Genomic DNA, 19,241 nt, shown 5'->3' on the forward strand with positions numbered 1-19,241 from the left:
TACCATTTACGGAGTTGTCAATTCTTGATACATGGTGATAAATCACTAGTTTCTCTCTGCTTACATCTTGTTGGATTTCCTAATTAGATTCCTTCATAATATGGTATGTTTTGCTTTTTGTTGTCTTTTCCATTTAAGAATACCTGTGCATATTTTACCCTGGACACCAAATGGATGGCCTGTGCTGCACCCCTGTGGCGGCTGCCTTGGATGACCGGCCTGGTGTACGCCTGGCCCATCACTCCTAATGACCTGTCCTCAGCCTGTCACCCTGACTTGGAAGGTGCACAATACTGTTCTGTCTTTCCCAGGGAGGTTTCCCACAGACTCTACAGGAGAACCTTCCAAAAGTGTGGGTGACGAACCACACCCCCACTCAAAGGTGGGCTGCTCAGAACCAAAGATCCCCCAAAGAAGCAACCCTTTCTTCTGGCTACTCTAAGGCACTTTCTGTGCCATGCATTGTTGGATCCTGGCTTGGTTTAACTAAGAAGGCTTGAAAGAATGCCAGGTACCCACAGGAAAGACCAGAGCTGCCTTCTTAATACTGACGTTGTCCGCTGAGAAGCAAATGTGCAGATGCTGTTCCTGTTTTCACATTCCTAAGCATAGCAGTTACTACCCCAAAGGCACAGCGTTCTTCTGATATTGCTGAGTTTTACAAGTTTTACTGTGCATTTTAATTAGGAGCCTTATATTTACAAATTTTGATATGTTATAGGAAATACTTTTCAACTTGGAACCACATAATGCAATACAATTTTACTGAAGTGGTAACTAAGGTGGAATATGTCTTCTATTTTCCTTTATAATTTTTTCTAAACTTGAACTCAAAAGTTTAAATAAGTATAAATACTTTCATTGAATGTTTGATAAACCCTCATTATAAAGAAATGACATTTTGACAGCCGGGCGTGGTGGTGCACGCCTTTAATCCCAGCACTCAGGAGGCAGAGGTAAGAGGATCGCCATGAGTTCAAGGCCACCCTGAGATGACAGAGTTAATTCCAGGTCAGCCTGGACCAGAGTGAGACCCTACCTCGAAAAACCAAAAAAAAAAAAAAAAGAAATGACATTTTTTTAAATTCTGTAATTATTAACACTATACTTTGTATTTTCTTCATTTATAAAAGAAATATATTTGAAAGATAATATTTACTTTTATGTGCTATAAAGTGAAATCTAAAGGTTGGGTTTGTCTGTTTCCTTGGATTTTTCATAGATCTCAAAGTAAGCACGGGCTGCTGATCTGAAGACCTGAGACAGAAATTTCTCATGGCTCAGTGTTCCTCAATGCCAGAACCCATGAGTGAAAGAGACAGGAGAGGGAAGTGTGTAGTTTCCCCGTAGGAAATAATGAGCTAAGACTACGCTATCCTGATGAATACAAAATCAATATCCTTGAGAAAACAAGTCAGAAGTCCTTAAAATATGTATCAAAATAATTGTTAAATATCATGAAATTATTAGCTGCATAATCCATAATTTATTTCTAAATGGTTATGCATTTGAAAAATATTTCCCCTTCATCTTCTATTCCTGCAGCTAAAATATAAATGTGTTGCTGGGATTTCTTCTCTACTGGAATGTTGGGATCATTTTCTGAGAGAAGTGCCTTATGCCAATGATATATGCCTTAGACAGATACAAGAAACTTCAAAAATAATTGCTAATAACTAAAAAAGTCCTAACATGAGTTCAATTATGCATGAACAGCTCATCACAGTACCTTTGAATTCGATGGCAAATCCCGATAAGCCCACAGAAGCATCACTCCGAAAAGCTAGGAAGAGGCTATTTCCACTACTCTCGATCCTTTCTGGGGCCTGTGAACCCTGGAAGCTTCCAATCAAAGGGCTGTTGGAGTCTTCTCCTTCATAGATGTGAAGGAAGTCATAGCTGGGCTCCATATTGAAGCTATAAGGACATACATATGTATGTGATACAAATTTATCTTGTGTTTTAGATTCTTTGAGGACACAGAATGATTTTATTTATTTTTGTATAATAACTTTGATAGACAATCAAGAATTAAATGTAATAATAATCATAATGTTAAATCACAATAGCAATTATAATAAGAACTGCTAGTGCTCCGCACAATAACCAGCACAGTTAATAGAAAACTATTATGAAGAGAGTTTACAGGAAATGAAGAATAGTGGTCATGATCATGTGGATGGAAAACCCCTTGCTTGTACCTATGAATTTGTTAATGTGTTGCAATTTGAAAGAACTAGGCTCAAGGAGAATAAATTCCTACAGATACTTGGTTATGTGATATGTATGTGTGTGTGTGTGTGTGTGTGTGTGTGTGTGTGTGTGTGTGTGTGTGTGTATACATATATATGTATATATAATTGGTATTACTATCTTCTGAAAGTTTTTAAAGTGTTTTTGTTAGTTTTTTGTTTGTTTGTTTGTTTGTTTTACTTTTAAAATGTAATGGTCTCTACTCCTGAGGTGGAATCAGCTGACATTAACAATCCCTGAAATGACAGAGTTACAAACATTCTCCTATTGTATTACCACATACAGCATTCCAATCTCTCACTTTTTTCCCCACCTTCTGAGTTTCTCTCTCTTTCTTCCATGTTATAGTATCAGTACCGAGTCAACTCCCAAAAACCTGACAATCAGCACTCAAGACTTATAGGACACCCTGACTCTGTCCGTTATTGAAAGCTGAGGTAGCTGTGAGCTTTGAACACTTGTACATACCATATGAGTCACTGACAGTGACTAGCCATCTAAGTAAGACCTAATTGTGATTGATTAACTAGTTAGAATGTGTTAAAGTGACCATGGTATCCAGACTTTCCCTGTTCTTCTTTCTCTATTCTTTATGTTGGATCTCTTTGTACCAGACTAAAGGGTAGCCCCCATTCTCCTCTCCTGTTTGCAGGAAGTATCTGTCCCTAAGATCAAGCAGGTCAGGAATTCTTTAATTGCCCAAATGTGCTTTTTACTGAGCTCTGTTCATCTGGAGAGTCAGCATATGTCTCCTCAGCAGCTCAGTGCATCCTGAAGACACAAAAGTCCTTAGGACAGCCAGAGGCTATGTTCAGTGCTGCAATCACCCTACACTAATATTCCTAATAATCAAGGCTGCCCTTTTTCGTGTGAGGTCTGTGGATTCAGCTCTTGAAGATTCTCAATCTGGTTAATTGCAAGTTTGTTGATGTCAGATATGGAGGAACAAAAGATTGCAGTTACTAATTTAGGAAGTTAGTGAAATTGCATCAATTGGCCAGAATTTTATTGGAATAATAAATTTATTCACAGTAATGTTCAAGGATATCATTAGAATCTGGTTGTGTTCCATCCTAAATAGTTAGATTGGCTAATTATTATTATAGATTACTTATTGAACACTGGAATATAATTAGACACTGGAAAACAAGAGAATACATTCCATCAGAAGTCTGTAGCTAAACATATCATACTCCATGCATAGTACTCTGCAGATAAATTTAAAATTACTTATGATTTTCTTTGCTAAGGCTTAGCATTTTCACCTATGATGTCATCACATGCCTATAAACAAGAACAGCCCCAGGTCTGTGCAAACCCGTGAAGCAGCTTTGAGGACTTGTGTCAGTGCACAGTGTGCACAAGCTTGCAGTTCTAGAGTTCTCTCCTTTTACTTGAAAACCCAGACTCCCATCCTGTTCACAAAAGAACATCTTGTTCATAAGGTCTGATTTGTCAACAGACACTAGTAATATATTTTGGAGGGGATGTTTGATCACTTATCCTTATATACTGTGGCACTGATGTCCACAAAAGGAGCTTCATCAACATGAACTTGGGTATCGCCTGCTTGGGTTGTTAACATTGTGGTACCTTCCAGGACTCTGGTTACCTCTCACCATCATACAGACCGATGAGGATAATTCTGAGAATTAGATGAGATTTTGGGAATTCCCTACTTTGTTTTCTGGAGACATGTGCAAAATACAGTGTTAGAAACTGTCTTATTTATCATTAAATGACTTGTTCTATGGACTTAGTTAATAGGTCACTGCAACAGTGGAAGATAGGTGATGCTCTGATTGCACTAAATTGTTACTTTACTTCATACCTCTTGAAATCACATGGGCTTCCAGGCTTTAAAAAAGATGTTACTGGGGGCTAGAGAGATGTCTTAGCGGTTAAGCGCTTGCCTGTGAAGCCTAAGAACCCCGGTTCGAGGCTCAGTTCCCCAGGTCCCACGTTAGCCAGATGCACAAGGGGGCGCACGTGTCTGGAGTTCGTTTGCAGAGGCTGGAAGCCCTGGCGCTCCCATTCTCTCTCCCTCTCCCTCTATCTGTCTTTCTCTCTGTGTCTGACACTCTCAAATAAATAAATAAATGAAAATGAAAAAAAAAAAAGATGTTACTGGTATTTAGCATTAAAAATCAAAGAACTGTGTCCAACAACACTTGTATGGGCAACAGTCAATTCAGAAAACATTGGTTTTTCAACCACTTAACATACAAAACTCACAAATGCTTAAAACCATGCTGAGTCAGCACACATCTGGAGACAGTGAGGGAATTTATTACACCTCAGCTCTGAATGTGGGTTCAAAAGATACTGTGCCACTGGGAGATAAATAGTTTGTCTACTTTGTGCAGAAGAGCTAAGAGGTCAGCTGTGTAGTGTATGAAACAATGTACCCTTGAAAACATTGCATTTATTTAAGTTAAAACTCAAAGTATATCACTGCATAAGTTCTTGATATGCAATAAAGTGTAATTTTATCTGGGCATGGTAGCCTTTTATCCCAGCACTTGGGAGGCAGAGGTAGGAGGATTGCCATGAGTTCGAGGTCACCATGGGACTACATAGTGAATTCCAGGTCAATCTGTGCTAGAATGAGACACCGACTCAAAAAAGGTATAATTTTATGTATTATGTAGTATGATACTATGTTATTTCATGTTTTTTTTATCACTTTAATCTAATGCCAGATAAAATCAACTTAAAAAAGGGAGGATTTATTCTGGATCATAGTTCATGGATATAGTCGACCTTGCTGGGGAAGGTTCAGCAGCTGGCAGCTCTGTGGGAGTCAGAAATTGTGGTATGCCTCACTCATATCTCAGCTGCCAAGGAACAAGATGGAGAGCCACAGCTGGAAATGGGGTGGTCTTATAACCCCTCAAGCTTATAACCACCTGATGGCTCAACTTCTGCCAGCAAGGTTCGATGCCCTAAAGGTTCCACAATTTCTCAAATTAGGGTGGCAAAATTCAAATACAAGGGTTTGTGGGAACATTTCAGATTGAAATAATAGCAGTTATAGACCTGATTTTATTAGATCACCACAGTATTGACCTTCTACCATCTAGTTTAGCAAGAGTGAGTATACATGAGGACTGTGATCTAGTAATTTAAACCTTACAGGAAATGAAGTGTGAGGGATTTAGTGCTACTACATCCTAACAATTTAATGATAACAATGGTGTGCTCTTGGGAGTGTCAGACTGGTTATGCCATGGAAGTGAAGTGCATTAACGATCACGCATTTAGAGAAACAGGAGACACCAGTGAGAAATTACAGAGCATGCCCATAGAAGATTCATAGCTTTTTTACATGTTCTGCACATTGAGCCTTTCACATGGAATGTGAAGTGGGCCAAACAATATGAGAGAGTAATTCATGTGTCATAGCAGTAGAACACAAAGTCCTTCTAGACCTGTCACCTTACCACTGATGGAGTATCTGCTCCACACAAAATGGAAGGCTTACATTGATGAAAAGTTCACCCCATGGTGATAATTGAAATAACTGGTGGGCATGACATTAAAATAGTACTAAAATGGGTTTTCTGCACGAGATGTACCTTTTGAATATCAAGGCAATGACAAAGTCCGGGTTCACCTTTATTCTCCAGTCACACTCCTTCCCTGGGGGGTATGGCTGTGGATAGTTAGGAGACAAAATGACTCCCGCTGGGCCTGTCAGGTTACCTCCACATGCAGCTGTCACAGAACACAAAGGGAAAGTTAGCAGAGAGAAGAATGCCCAACATACACAAGAGACATCAAGGTATTCATTTTAGAAAGGGATCAGTTGTATTTTTCATCATGCATAAAGTTTGTTATCAATGATCTGGACTCTCAAAGCTCTCAAATGGCTCTCAAAGCTGTGTGTTGACAATTACATGATTTTAGTGTAATTGTCACTGAAGTTGAAGTTTTGTCATTTTCCATTTTAGAAAGAATTTTTAAACTTATTTTTTAAGACAAGGTCTTTCTCTATAGCCCAGACTATTGTGCAACTCACTATGTAGACCAGATTGTTCTCAAACCCACACTAATCCTCCTGCCTCAACCTCCCAAGTTCAGGGATTACAGTTGTGAGCTCCCATGTTTAGCAGATTTTCAAACTTATGACATATGCAATATCATTTTATAATTTAAAAATTATATAGGCATAGAGAGATGGCTTAGCAGTTAAGGCACTTGTCTGAAAAGCCTAAGGACCCAGGTTCAGCTTCCCAGAACCCATGTAAGCCAGATGCACAAGGGGACACATGCGCAAAAGTTTGCTCATGCACACAAGATGGTGCACACATCTGGAGTTCTATTGCAGTGACTACAGGACCTTGTCCACCAATTCTCTCTCTTGCTCTTTCTCTTTCACAAATAAAATAAGTTAAAATTTTATGCAATCAAAATGAAGAGATTATTTAATACTCCCACTACATCCATCACTTTACATACATGTATGCATGTGCAGACATACACATGTAAGACTTGGATAGAAAAAGTCTATTTGGATATCATCCTGTAGTTTTATAATTTCACCAGTTTTCATCAGCTACAAAGTCATGTTGTGTGTTCTAGAAAATATGCCTCATTAAGATCTATCCTGTGGTGTCTTCATCTGTAACAATCACAGTTTCTTCATTGTAGACATTGAGGAAATGGTTGTTGGTGAAAGAATATATGTCATATTATATTCTCACAATAGAGGGCTTGGTCTGTTTCCCATATAGCAAAATAGCAAAGCAAATATGATAGTTGTGTGACATTTAGGGACTAAAATGAAAGAGGACAGGTGAAAATACTCCCTGTTAAAGATTGAGTTCGATCATAGTGTTTAGAATATTATTAACAAAAAGTATTTAATATGATAATAAAAAAATTAGTCTTGGTGGTTATTAGTTTTGAATTACATGTTCTGACACTTATACTAGTAATGTAATGATTGTATAGCTAATTATTGTTCTTGGGTCAACCTCCTTTTTACTCTCAAATCTGAAAGTAGGTGAGGTTTCTTTTGAGTCATCTATGATGTGGAAGTTGTTAGAACAGAGTAAATGTTTAAATGCATGTACTTAAAATATCTACACTCACTTGTTGGGTTTAAAGGTTCTTTATGGCCAGTCCTGTGCTTGTCATCAAGTTGTTTAAAAATACAACTCTAAGCCAGTTGTGGTGGTGCCTGCCTTTAATCCTAGCACTCAGGAAGCAGAGGTAGGAGGATTGCTGTGAGTTTGAGGCTACCCTGAGACTCCATAATGAATTCCAGGTTAGCCTGGGCTAGAGTAAGACCTGACCTCGAAAAAACAATAATAATAATAATAAATAAATAAATAATAAAAAATAAAATATAGCTCTATTTAAATTCTACCAGTCCTCCTAGATTTCACTGACCATGAACACAGGAAATATATAAATAGATAAACTGCTTAATTGGTCATAGGTTTATCCACAAAATATTACTTTTATGTAAATAAAGTGAAAGAAGGTAGCTAGCTCAGTTTTCCATGATGGATATTAAATTGATTGTTTTTATAAACTCATTTAGTAGCCTTGTAAAGTTAGGTTTGAAGGTATAACTATAACAAATCCAGTGCTTAAAAAAAAAAGCACAGTCTAATCAAAAGCAAATCCTGAAGCCAGGCATGGTGGCACACGCCTTTAATCCCAGCACTGGAGAGGCAGAGGTAAGAGGATTGTCGTGAGCTCAAGGCCAACCTGAGACTCCATAGCAAATTCCAGGTCAGCCTGGGGTAGAGTGAGACCCTACATCAAAAAACCAAAAAACAATAAAAATAAAAAAAAAACAAAACTTAAATAATGCTATAGGAAAGTCATAGTCACAAAAATAGGAAAGCACTAGATCTGCTGGTGTACAATTTCCTTTTAATTACTCTGTGAAGGACATCATCTAGCTCTCACCTCTGGCAGCTCCCTGCACCACATAGTGGACATTCACAGCATTGAGCACAGGAGTCTGAATGGAACAGGGAGGCACTGCTGAGGTAGTAGAAAGAAAAGACACCTAAAAGTCTAGAAGATCATATTCTCACAGGGTTTAGAAGATGAAAAATGGCAGAATCAGGGTATTTGTACAGGGTGGTCCCAGAAGGAAGAGCTCAGGGATGTAATTCAGACACTGACTTAAAGAAAACAGAGGGGAACCCTGTCTTATTCCAGCTACGACCAGGAGCCCTTCCCTGTGAAGCTGGAGTGGAGTTAAGAAGCATTGCCTTGGCCTGTGTGCTCTCTTTGGGCTGGAATTCTTCATTTTGGCTTCACTGGGTTTTAATTAGAGAGCTTGAAAAACATTTACATGCAATTAGAATTTAGAGGATGAAACTCCACCAGGAACGGGTCAGAGACCATCCACACCTCCATCTCCACCCACAAGCCTTCTGCATGGAGCAGCCCCCTCCTCTAGCCAGCTTGGAGAGGCACTTCTGCTTTTAATGAGACACACCAATATTTCTGCATCAGAACCCTGAACATTCTCACCATTAAGTGAGATAATTAGTCTTTAGATAGTCACCCTGAAGGTCAGGGCTGCCAGCAAGTGAGCTTCCACACCGAATTGGTTTTTAGCATGGTGTAGAGTCTGGATGGGAGGAAAGTGACTGCAGGCTGAGCAAATGCAAATTGTAGATTTTTGAGAGAAAGAACATACTATTTCAATTATAAAGTAGACAGGGGCCTCTGATCTAGAAACTTCATTGCTCAAGGATGCAAAAGTCAAGTGGGGGAGGCCTGTTTGCAGGGGCCCTTCAGGAAGAGAAAGAAGGAGTGACTGAAACAGATCTTGGTGTAACTAGCAGTAAACGTCAAGATGCCAAAAATATGTGTCAAGGTGATAGATGTGACGTTGGGAGAAAGAGCAAGGGAACTAAAAGAGAAGAGAACTGAAGACTTCAGTGTTTAGGGGAAGAGAAAGTTGGTTGGCCAATCTGCAAAGAACAGGTTCACCTGGCCAGCAAGCAGAAGGAGAAAAACAAGTTCAGCTCCATGATTATTTTAAATTCCAATTCAAAGATGAATTCTTTGTTTTCTGCCAAATTAAGTGATAGGATTAAAAACTATCATATGCTATGTTTTCTGACTCAGGAAAATAAAAGCTACATGGTCAAAGATAATGTGAGATAGTGTAGGCATCCTGAAAGAATTACCTTTTGATGTGTTTGGTATAAAGTGTGTGCATATTATTATTTTAATAATTTTTGTTCATTTTTTATTTATTTAAGAGCAACAGAGAAAGAGGCAGATAGAGAGAGATAGCATGAGAGAAAGAGAGAGAGAGATAGAATGGGTTCACCAGGGCCTCCAGCCATTGCAAATGAACTCCAGACACGTGCGCCCCCTTGTGCATCTGGCTAATATGAGTCCTGAGGAATCCAACCTCAAACCAGAGTCCTTAGGCTTCACAAGCAAGTGCTTAACTGCTAAGCCATCTCTCCAGCCCAGTGTGTTCATATTATTATAGACATAAGATAATGATAAATGTTCTTTATTTTTGGACAGGAATGGTTTGAGGCAGCATATCACTATAGCCCAGGGTGACCTAGAACTCACTCTTTAGTCCCAGGCTGGCCTCAACTTCATAGCTATTCTTCTACCTCTGCCTACTGAGTGCTAGGACTAAAGGCATGTGTCACCATGTCTGGCTATTGAATTTTCTTTACTAGTGTTTATATGAACAACAACTATCTAAAGTTAATAAAGATGATAGGCTTTTTCTCCTCTCTCTGTTTTACTATAGCTAATAAAATAGCTGTAATTCACATAGATTATATTCAAATAATAGAGAAACATCTTGAATCTTGAGTGAAGAATTTATACAGGTGCTAGCCCATAATCTGTAGGTGTGTCCCTATGAATGTATGATGCAGAGAGCACAATCCTGACATCTGAATACTAAAACTCACAACATAATGCAAACGTGATGGCCATGTATTTCCAAAAACACATTTTCCACCCTTCTGCTGCATAGTTTCTGTGAGTGTAGGCAGGCCTAATATCCAAAATAAGTGAGTAAGTGAGTATTGAATGGCCTGATGATGATTTGATTTTCCCTTGGAATTGGTATGCCACAGGGGCAAGGATAGTATGCATTCTACCAAGGGCTGGCTGATTTACTGCTGCTCAAAATTAGGTAACCAAGAGATGGATAAACAGCAATCTAGAGTCATTGGAAAATGACCCAGGTTCACAATGAGTATTTAAAATGATAAATTATCTTGAAGAGATTAACTTGTAGATGTTTTTTGATGCTTTGCTCCATGAGCTTAAAAAAAATACAAACTGGAAGAAAATAAAAGCCTTTCCTAATTTAAAAATAGGCCAATGGTAGCTGCAAGTCTAGGTAATTAGTCCATTTTGAAAGGGAAACATGCAAAGTGGTACATGTCTCCTGCTGACTGAGCATTCTCTAAAATGCATGACTATGCTCACAAAACTTAAAGAGTGGTGTCAATTGGAAGAAAACATTAAATAAACATGGGCCACTCCCTGCAGGACTGTGAATACTAATAGGCACAGCCATGGAGCCTCATTTGTCCTCAGAAAACTGCCATAGAGAAGGAGTTGCCTACCACAGCACTACAGAATATTGGGACTGCCTCTGCAGTGTGTATTTGGGAATCAAAATCTTTTACTCCACAAACCCCCCCAACCTCATAGGTTGCAAAAAGGCCCATTAAACACAGGCCAATCACTTCAATATCTCCAACTTTTCTCACAGATTAATAAGAGTTTATCTTTTTTCAGCAGATTATGAAGAAGTACTTACTCACTATAACAGTTCACCAAAACCATAAACTCTAGTGGAAATTTTTTAAATTAAGATTAAATACTCTAAATAGATATCTTATGATAAAATATTATTTTAATAAAGGGCAGTCTGTATTAACATGTGATTATTACTTTCTATAAAAATGTCTTCCTAATGTCATATTTGGGACAGATCATCTTAGATGGCTATTCAAATCATCTTGCAAAAGCCACTTGCTATCATTTTTATAAGGTCAAACAATAAAATTTTAATGAAATTTATAAACAAATTTCTCTTTGCTTCCTCACTTTCCCCAAAGCAATATAATTTCTAGTTTTCACAATTCTATTTAAAATGTACTGATACTATAGAAAAAATCTCAAAGAGAAAGTACTTTTTAATAGATTTTGCTTGAAGGCATAGTTCTATACTTTAAAAAAATATGAGACTAGGTATGATTTGGTTATGAATTTTGAGCCACCTGGAATTTTAAATCACATGCATTTGGCTGATCTATATTTATACAGGAATTATTAAGGATAGGAAATGTTAGATAAATGTCAATTACTGTGTATTAAATAAACCACTTCCTTTATATCACCTAATAAAATAAAGGTTTGTAATAGAATTTCACTATGGTTTCAGAGAGCCCAAAGCCATTAAAAATCTCCTAGGAATTATTTCTGCAAAACAATACATTACCCAGGCAGTTTTAATGATAGCATGTGTTAACTTCAAAACTTTGTATTTCTGGATTCCAGTGCAGATACCTATGCATGTAGGAGGGTCTGGTTGCCAGAAGAACCTGTTGTTGAGCTGCACACAAGTGACTTTGGATTGACCTTGAAGTTGATATCCAGGGTCACACTGGAAAGTGATGGTGTCTCCGGGCTCACGGCTGTCACCATAGCGTGTGCCATTCTGTGGCATCCCAGGGTCATTGCATGTGGACGCAATGGATGCTACAAGGAATAGACAAGGGTGGTAGATGATTGTGAGTGGGTCTTCCACACATACAGGGTAAGATATTGCCTCTCGTGATGGAGTGCTCAGAACTTACATAATGCACCAAATGTCTATTGTGAACAAATTAAGTCGTTCCCTTTCCCAAGGGCACATTCTATACTATGCATTTTAATCATGCTTGTGTTGAACAAATTCTAACAAAATCATAGCAAAATGCAACCACTTATGAAATGATAAATATTAAATTTGCTACTTAGTATACAATACACACAAACCCCTCTAATCTGCCCCTTAACAATATTTTAACAAAATCATACACCACACTTCAAATGATTTAATGAAATGGTTCCGGAGCCAAGGAACCTCTGACAAAATGAAGTAGGAAAATTTCCTGGAGTTATGAGCCCTTGTGGTGACCAGTGGCCTCTATTGATACTCTAAGAGAAGTGGGCCAGAACTACTTGCCCGTCTTGCATGCAGACCATGGCTCACTGCAGTCTAGTGAAAGTAGCAATGACCTGAATGACAGAAGGATAGGAGGGAGGGAGGGAGGAATGCAAGCAGGTAAGGAAGAGAGGAGAGGGAATGGAAGGAAAGGGGAAAAGGAAGGAAATAGAGAGAGGGAGAGAAAGAAAAAGGGAAAGAAGAAAGGAAGGAAGGACAAAAGAAGGTATATCTATTTGGGAAGGAGGGAAGGAAGTGCACTTCCTATCAGTTAGGTGCAGTGGGCACTGCATCTGCAGGCTGTTGGAGGGGGCTGAGGACACTAGAACCAGACACTGACAATCACAACACTTCTCATCAACATTCCTGAAGTCCCACTGCAGTAACAGCTGCCTGAGATCAATCAAGACGGGGTCCTCAAAACTCAGTATTTATTCCAGAACTTGACCCCAAACATCACAAGGAGCATATCTGATCGGCTACTCTCTCCCATTTCTAAAGCTTTCCATGCACTCCATTCTACACACCCAAAAAATAAAATAAATAAATAAAAATAAAAATAAAAATCAGGAAATGCACCCAAAATCCAACAACCTGCCAAATTTACATTTATAGTCCTATCTTCCTATCCACTGTTTATGGGACCAAAGCTAAAATTATATTTCCTATAAAGAGCTCTGGAATGCAGCCAGCACAAATGAGCCAACAGGTGCAATATTGGTCCGTCTGTTATGGGGGAAACCAACCACCCTCTAATTTGACTGGAGGTCCACTCTATGGGAGGGAATACATCTTTGATACTGAAAACCTACAACAGGGATAGTCATGAGCCCTAGGGATATAACCTCTGCTGCTTTCTGGTTAAATGTATGTACTATGCTCACCAAACTGTCCAATAAGTACTTCTCTTAATGTTCATATCCACATATTAATGCTACTCTCACTTTTGGTTAGAGAACTTCTATTTTCAGATGATAGTGACCTTGGAATGACTCAGAAGGCACCATGGTGCTGAGAAGAATTGACAGAGGAGTGCTCAGCACTAAAATATCTCTATCACACTTTCCATGGCTCTGGGTCCATTGTGGAAGAGGTGGAAGAAAGAATGTAAGAGCCACAGGAAAGGTAGGACTCCTTACAACATGCTCCTCCAAACACAAAATGGCCTGGATATTCATGACCTCACAAAACCTGACATTAACTATGTAAGACCATTATAATAGGAGGAAAAGATGATGACATCAAAATAAAAGAGAGACTGACAAGGGGAGAGGATATGATGGAGTGTGGAGTTTCAAAGCGCAGAGATGGGGGAAGAGGAGATTACCATGAGATATTGTTTACCATCATGGAAGTTGTCAATAAAAAAAAGAAAATAGGGCTGGAGAGATGGCTTAGCAGTTAAGCGCTCGCCTGTGAAGCCTATGGACCCCGGTTCGAGGCTTGGTTCCCCAGGTCCCACGTTAGCCAGATGCACAAGGGGGCGCACGTGTCTGGAGTTCGTTTGCAGTGGCTGGAAGCTCTGGCATGCCCATTCTCTCTCTCCCCCTCTATCTGTCTTTCTCTCTGTGTCTTTTGCTCTCAAATAAATAAATAAAAAATGAACAAAAAGTATTTTTTTAAAAAAGAAAAGAAAATAAGGAGCTCTGGCATGGGTAAAGGATGGAGTGGAAAAAAAGAGCCCAATGCACACACCCTATCTGAGTAGTTTCTACATTTATTGATAGGCTTTTGGTTTTGTTCTGTACATTCTGAGACATTCTATGTATTATACACACACACATACATACATATAGAATATGTTATATATTTAAATTCATACAAGTGTGTTATATATTCAAACATACATAAGTGGCTTGTTCTATGATATCCACTTAAATAAAAAGCTAAGAGATAAAATTGAGAAAAAAAAAAAAAAGGCCTGCCTGAGACTTGTAAGCAGCGGGAGGAGTGCCAACCAGCAGAACATTGAAGAGCACTCAGAACAGTAAGATTGTACAACCAGTTCCCGAAAGGAAGTGTACTGGTACCAACATCAAGGACCCCGTGGTGGGCCAGACCTGCTCATTGGGATGTAATTAGAACTTACTGATCACTGAAGCTCACTGATCTCCTTACTAAGGAGACTAATAACTGAGTTATTAGCCAGTTGGGAGGATAAAATAGAAGCAATGGCACACCTACCCTTCTCTACCTCTTCTCTAAGTCATGTGGGTTGTCTGAACTGCTTGCCAGCTTCCTCCACTGGGTTTCTGCTGAATTATAGGAAGGCGTGTATCTGAAGCACGATGAGAACAATTTAAGGAAGCTCTCTGTCTTAGCCACTGTGCACAAGGTGCCGTTCACACACCATCATCAATGAACAACCATGGCTGTCACCACCCTTTCCTCCACCGCAGTGAAATGGATATCCAGAATGTTGTTTTTATCTTCCTTGGTTTTTCTGGATAATTACAATAGTTTTAGGCCTTCCCATAGCAGTCTTCCAGCCAGGCTCACTGTTTCCTCATTGCTGTAACACAATACTGATGCAAGCAATTTAAGGTGGAAGGGTAAGTTTATGCTTAAAGTTCAATTAGACCTGTCATATGCTTTAATTTGACTGCTCCCTAGAGATTAATATTTTAAAATTAACTTTAGTAATAATATATGATGGTTTGGGATATGTTTAAGCGTATTTATCCATTCATATGCTCTTACATTCAAACCATTTGCTTATTATTTCACATACATTTTTATTGAGACGGGTCTAAATATGTAGCCCAGGCTGACCTGGATCTCATTCTGAACTTCCAGGCTGACCTCGTACTCACAGTGATAATACTACCTCTGCTTTTCAAGTGCTGAGATGAAAGGCATGCTCTACCATCCCCAACTGCATACACACACACACACACACACACACACACACACACACACACACACACACACAATTTTTTGGTTTTTTGAGGTAGGGTGTCACTCTAGCCAAGGCTGATATGAAATTCACTATGGAGTCTCAGGGTGGCCTTGAACTCATGGTGATCCTCCTACTTCTTCCTCTCGAGTGCTAGGATTAAAGGTGTGCACCACCATGCCTGGCAATACACATATTTTTAAAGTACTTTATTTGTTTATTTGAGAGACATAGAAAGAGGCAAATGGAGAGAGAAAGAGAATGGGTGCGTCAGGGCCTCCAGCCACTGCAAATGAACTCCAGAAGCATGGGCTACCTTGTGCATCTGGGTTACATGGGTCCTGGGGAATCTGATATTCTGTCTTCTCCTCTGGCCTCCACATATGTGTACTGAGAGTACACAGCTGCACACACACAGGTACCCACATCTGCATACACCACACATGCACACACACGTTTAATTTATCCTTGATTTTTTTCTACTTCTAAAACAAAGTTTTCCTTTCAATATCTGTAATAACAGTTGTGATAACAATAATAGCATTTAAGTAAAAAAGTCTGTGTTACTCAGTAAACAAAAGTACTGGATCCACGTAGTTAGTAGAAGTTTTGCCACTTGTATGAAAACATGAATTGCAGTCGAATAGTCCTTTGAATGTTGAGAGAGGATGCACATGTCACTTCTACAGTTTCAAGAATTATTTGAGATTACCAAGTAAATCCACTACTGAGACTTGCTCAGGTGGAAATGAACTTTCAAACTTTACTACCTTGTAATTATAAAATGAAAATTTTAAAAGTGCCTATGGTTGTCCAGATTGGATTTAAACTGAAATAACAAGACTTGAGGGAGGAAAATGAAGACAAATTTAAACCATGCTGAAGGAAATACATCAGTTGGGTCTTTGAAATCAATTTCATGTTATTTTCCTCTAGTGATGAATTGTGGTTAGAAGTTCCCTGGTAAACTCAATAGACTTCATTTCTCATATATTCAAAAGCCCCCAAACAAAGTCATACCACTGGGGCAAAGATGGCTTTTTCAGCCTAGGATCACACCCAAGTTCTTGATGGCACATCCTCTCATCTATCTTCTGTGTTTAGATTCTGATTTGTGCTATTGCATAGTTTTCACTCATTTTTCTCTGAAATATTTTTGTTCTAAATCTTTCTAGCATCTTTCACAAAAAAAAGACAACCATACCTTCAAATGCATTGATCCCATCACTTCTTTGAGGTAGGAAGGGGAACCATCCTAATACTTATATTTTCAATTTCCTCCAGGGTCCCTGGAATATTCCAAGTGGTTGCCTACTATGTGCCATTGGAATCCAAAACCACTCCACAGGCCAGGGTAATCATGGCAGGTAGAAGATCTACATAGTTTCCTCTAATAACTGTTCCTAAGCTGTATAGAACTCTTCATAATAAGGAGCTGTGATGAATTCTCTTTCCATCTGGATAGTCAGTTTTGACCCTGGACCTCTATAGAATATAGTTCAATTTTATGCAAATTTGAGGCTTTTTCCTCTCTTATTAAATTGGGTATTAAGGATGTAGGAGAGTTACTAGAGGGAACTAGGTAAATTTTTATAAAGTGGGGAAAATTGCCACATAAGGGCCTCCAGACACTGCAATCAAGCTTCAAATATGTGCTATCTTGTGCACATTTGTATCACCTTGTGCATCTTGTTTACCCAGGCACTGGAGTCAAACATAGGCCCATAGTCTTTGCAGGTAAGTGGTTTAACTGCTAAGCTATCTCTCCAGGCCTTTTTTTTTTTCTTTTTTAATTAATTTATTTGACAGAAAGAAAAAGGGAGATTGAGGGAGAGAGAGAGGGTGTGCCAGTACCTCCAGCAACTGCAGATTAATTCCAGACACATGCACCACCCTGTGCATCTGGATAATGTGGGTCCTAAGGAATCAAACCTGGGTTCTTTGTTTATTCGGGCAAATACATTAACTGTTGAGCCATCCCTCCAGCACCAGACCTAATTTTTAATAATGTTGTTCTTATTAAAAAGGAATTTAAGTTAAATCAATTTAAGTAAATAAAGTTCTCTTTACATTTTGTGGGGGAGGGGATTGAGGTATGGACTTACTCTATCCCAGGATGACCTAGAATTCACTATGTAGTCTCAGGATAGCCTGTAATTCACTGAGATACTCCTACCTCAGCCTCCCAGGTGCTGGGGCTAAAGGAGTGCACCACTACACCTGGCTTCTCCTTGTATATTTTACATACCATTTAAAACTATATTTGCTGAATTCATAGAAGTGTAATTGTCCCTCAGTATCTTTAGTTTCTGTATTCACAAATTGAAAATTCTTAGAAAAATAAAGTTGTATCTGTAATGCACAGGTACATAGATTTTTTTTTTCTTATCACTATTCCCTAAACAATATAGCAGAATGACTATTAATATAATGCTTTTGAATTAGACACTGGAAATAAATAATGGAGATGTAAAGAACTCAGGAAAATGTACAAGAATATTTTCAGATACTGTGCCACTTTATGTAAGGGGCTTGATTACCTGCATGCTGTAGTATCTGGGGATGGGGGGTGTACAGAGTATAGACCCGATGATCAACGTGTCTGCTGATGTATGGCTTTGTATACCCAAGTTACTGAAACTCTGCCCTGGGCATCACACCACAATTGATGTAATGCTTATGACCTCTGCAAAAACACTTAAACCAACATCAACAACACATGCAGACATGCTTAGTTCTCAGGTGATAACCTGCCCTTTAAATATAGCCTATACCTTCCAGCGCATGAGGATGGCTACTCTGTTAGGAATGACACCAACAATGCTGTAGTATGGTTATTGGGAAAGCGCTTAAGGGGGTGCTCTTCCCTGTTTTGAGAGAGCCATATGTCCTGGTTGCTCAAAATAACAAATGACATAAGGCATAACAGAACTCAATTTCTTATAAATGTTATATTAATGTTTTACTTAGAATGCATGTTTCCTTATGAGATGTTTGTATGTGTATCTCCCTGTCCACTCCTTCTCTCTGCTATGAACTCATTAATTCTCCTCATTAATGAGGCAAATATGAATGCTCTGAATGAGACAAAAATTACTCAGCTATTTTGGTCTCCGTATGTCAAAAATAAACACCTTACATATTCATACAACATATATACTCCCAACACATCACACATACTCTATACACATACACACACATGCCAATAAATAAAATAAAATATATATTTCTTGGAAAAACAAGAGAATTTGTCTTTTGATGTTTAAAAGTAGTATTTCAACTTAGTTTAAAAGCAGTTTATATCAGGCTGGAGAGGTGGCTTAGCGATTAAGCTCTTGCCTGTGAAGCCCAAGGACCCTGGTTCAAGGCTCGATTCCCCAGGACCCACGTTAGCCAGATGCACAAGGGGGGGCACGCATCTGGAGTTCGTTTGCAGCAGCTGGAGGCCCTGGCACGCCCATTTTCTCTCTCCCTCCCTCCCTCCCTCCCTCTCTCTTTGCTTCTTTCTCTCTTAAAGAAATAAACAAAAAAAATTAAAGTACTTTATATCTAATATAAGTACTAATATTAAACTTTAAAAGTACCATAAAATTGTACTTTCTTTTCGTTTTCATGAAACTGCAGGATCCTTCATGCAGTCATACAGATTTTAGCTTCTTCATAGTAAAATCCAAACTGAATTAAACATTTCATCTTTCCTTTTGAAAACCTCCTTTGGTAAACACTTATTCACATTGCTAATTACAGTTAAATAGATTCTCAGCTTTCTAGCTGCTGTGAACAATAGAAATGTGTCTATTGACACAAGGCGGACTTGTGATGAGGAAATAATTACAGATTTTCCATTAGACATTCTGTAAACTTGCCTGTTCTGTATTGATAACAAGTGCCTTGCTCACAATGCCAGGGGGTCTG

The 19,241-nt window shown here is 38.8% G+C and overlaps 1 protein-coding gene across 4 annotated transcripts in view; it reads right to left on the bottom strand.

Moving 5' to 3' along the window:
• The window catches only part of Csmd1 (CUB and Sushi multiple domains 1), a 1,843,561-nt gene that overhangs the window by 215,755 nt on the left and 1,608,565 nt on the right, over window positions 1-19,241 (bottom strand). For all 4 annotated transcript variants that reach the window (XM_045131039.1, XM_045131041.1, XM_045131040.1 and 1 more), the window contains 3 exons: window positions 11,791-11,982; window positions 5,832-5,970; window positions 1,730-1,917 (listed from right to left, as the gene is read on the bottom strand). In XM_045131039.1, coding sequence (XP_044986974.1) covers window positions 1,730-1,917; window positions 5,832-5,970; window positions 11,791-11,982 — 519 coding nt within the window. The remainder of the gene's footprint in view (window positions 1-1,729; window positions 1,918-5,831; window positions 5,971-11,790; window positions 11,983-19,241) is intronic.

The sequence above is a fragment of the Jaculus jaculus genome, chromosome 12, assembly GCF_020740685.1.
Source record: "Jaculus jaculus isolate mJacJac1 chromosome 12, mJacJac1.mat.Y.cur, whole genome shotgun sequence".
In the NCBI taxonomy this organism is placed as follows: domain Eukaryota; kingdom Metazoa; phylum Chordata; class Mammalia; order Rodentia; family Dipodidae; genus Jaculus; species Jaculus jaculus.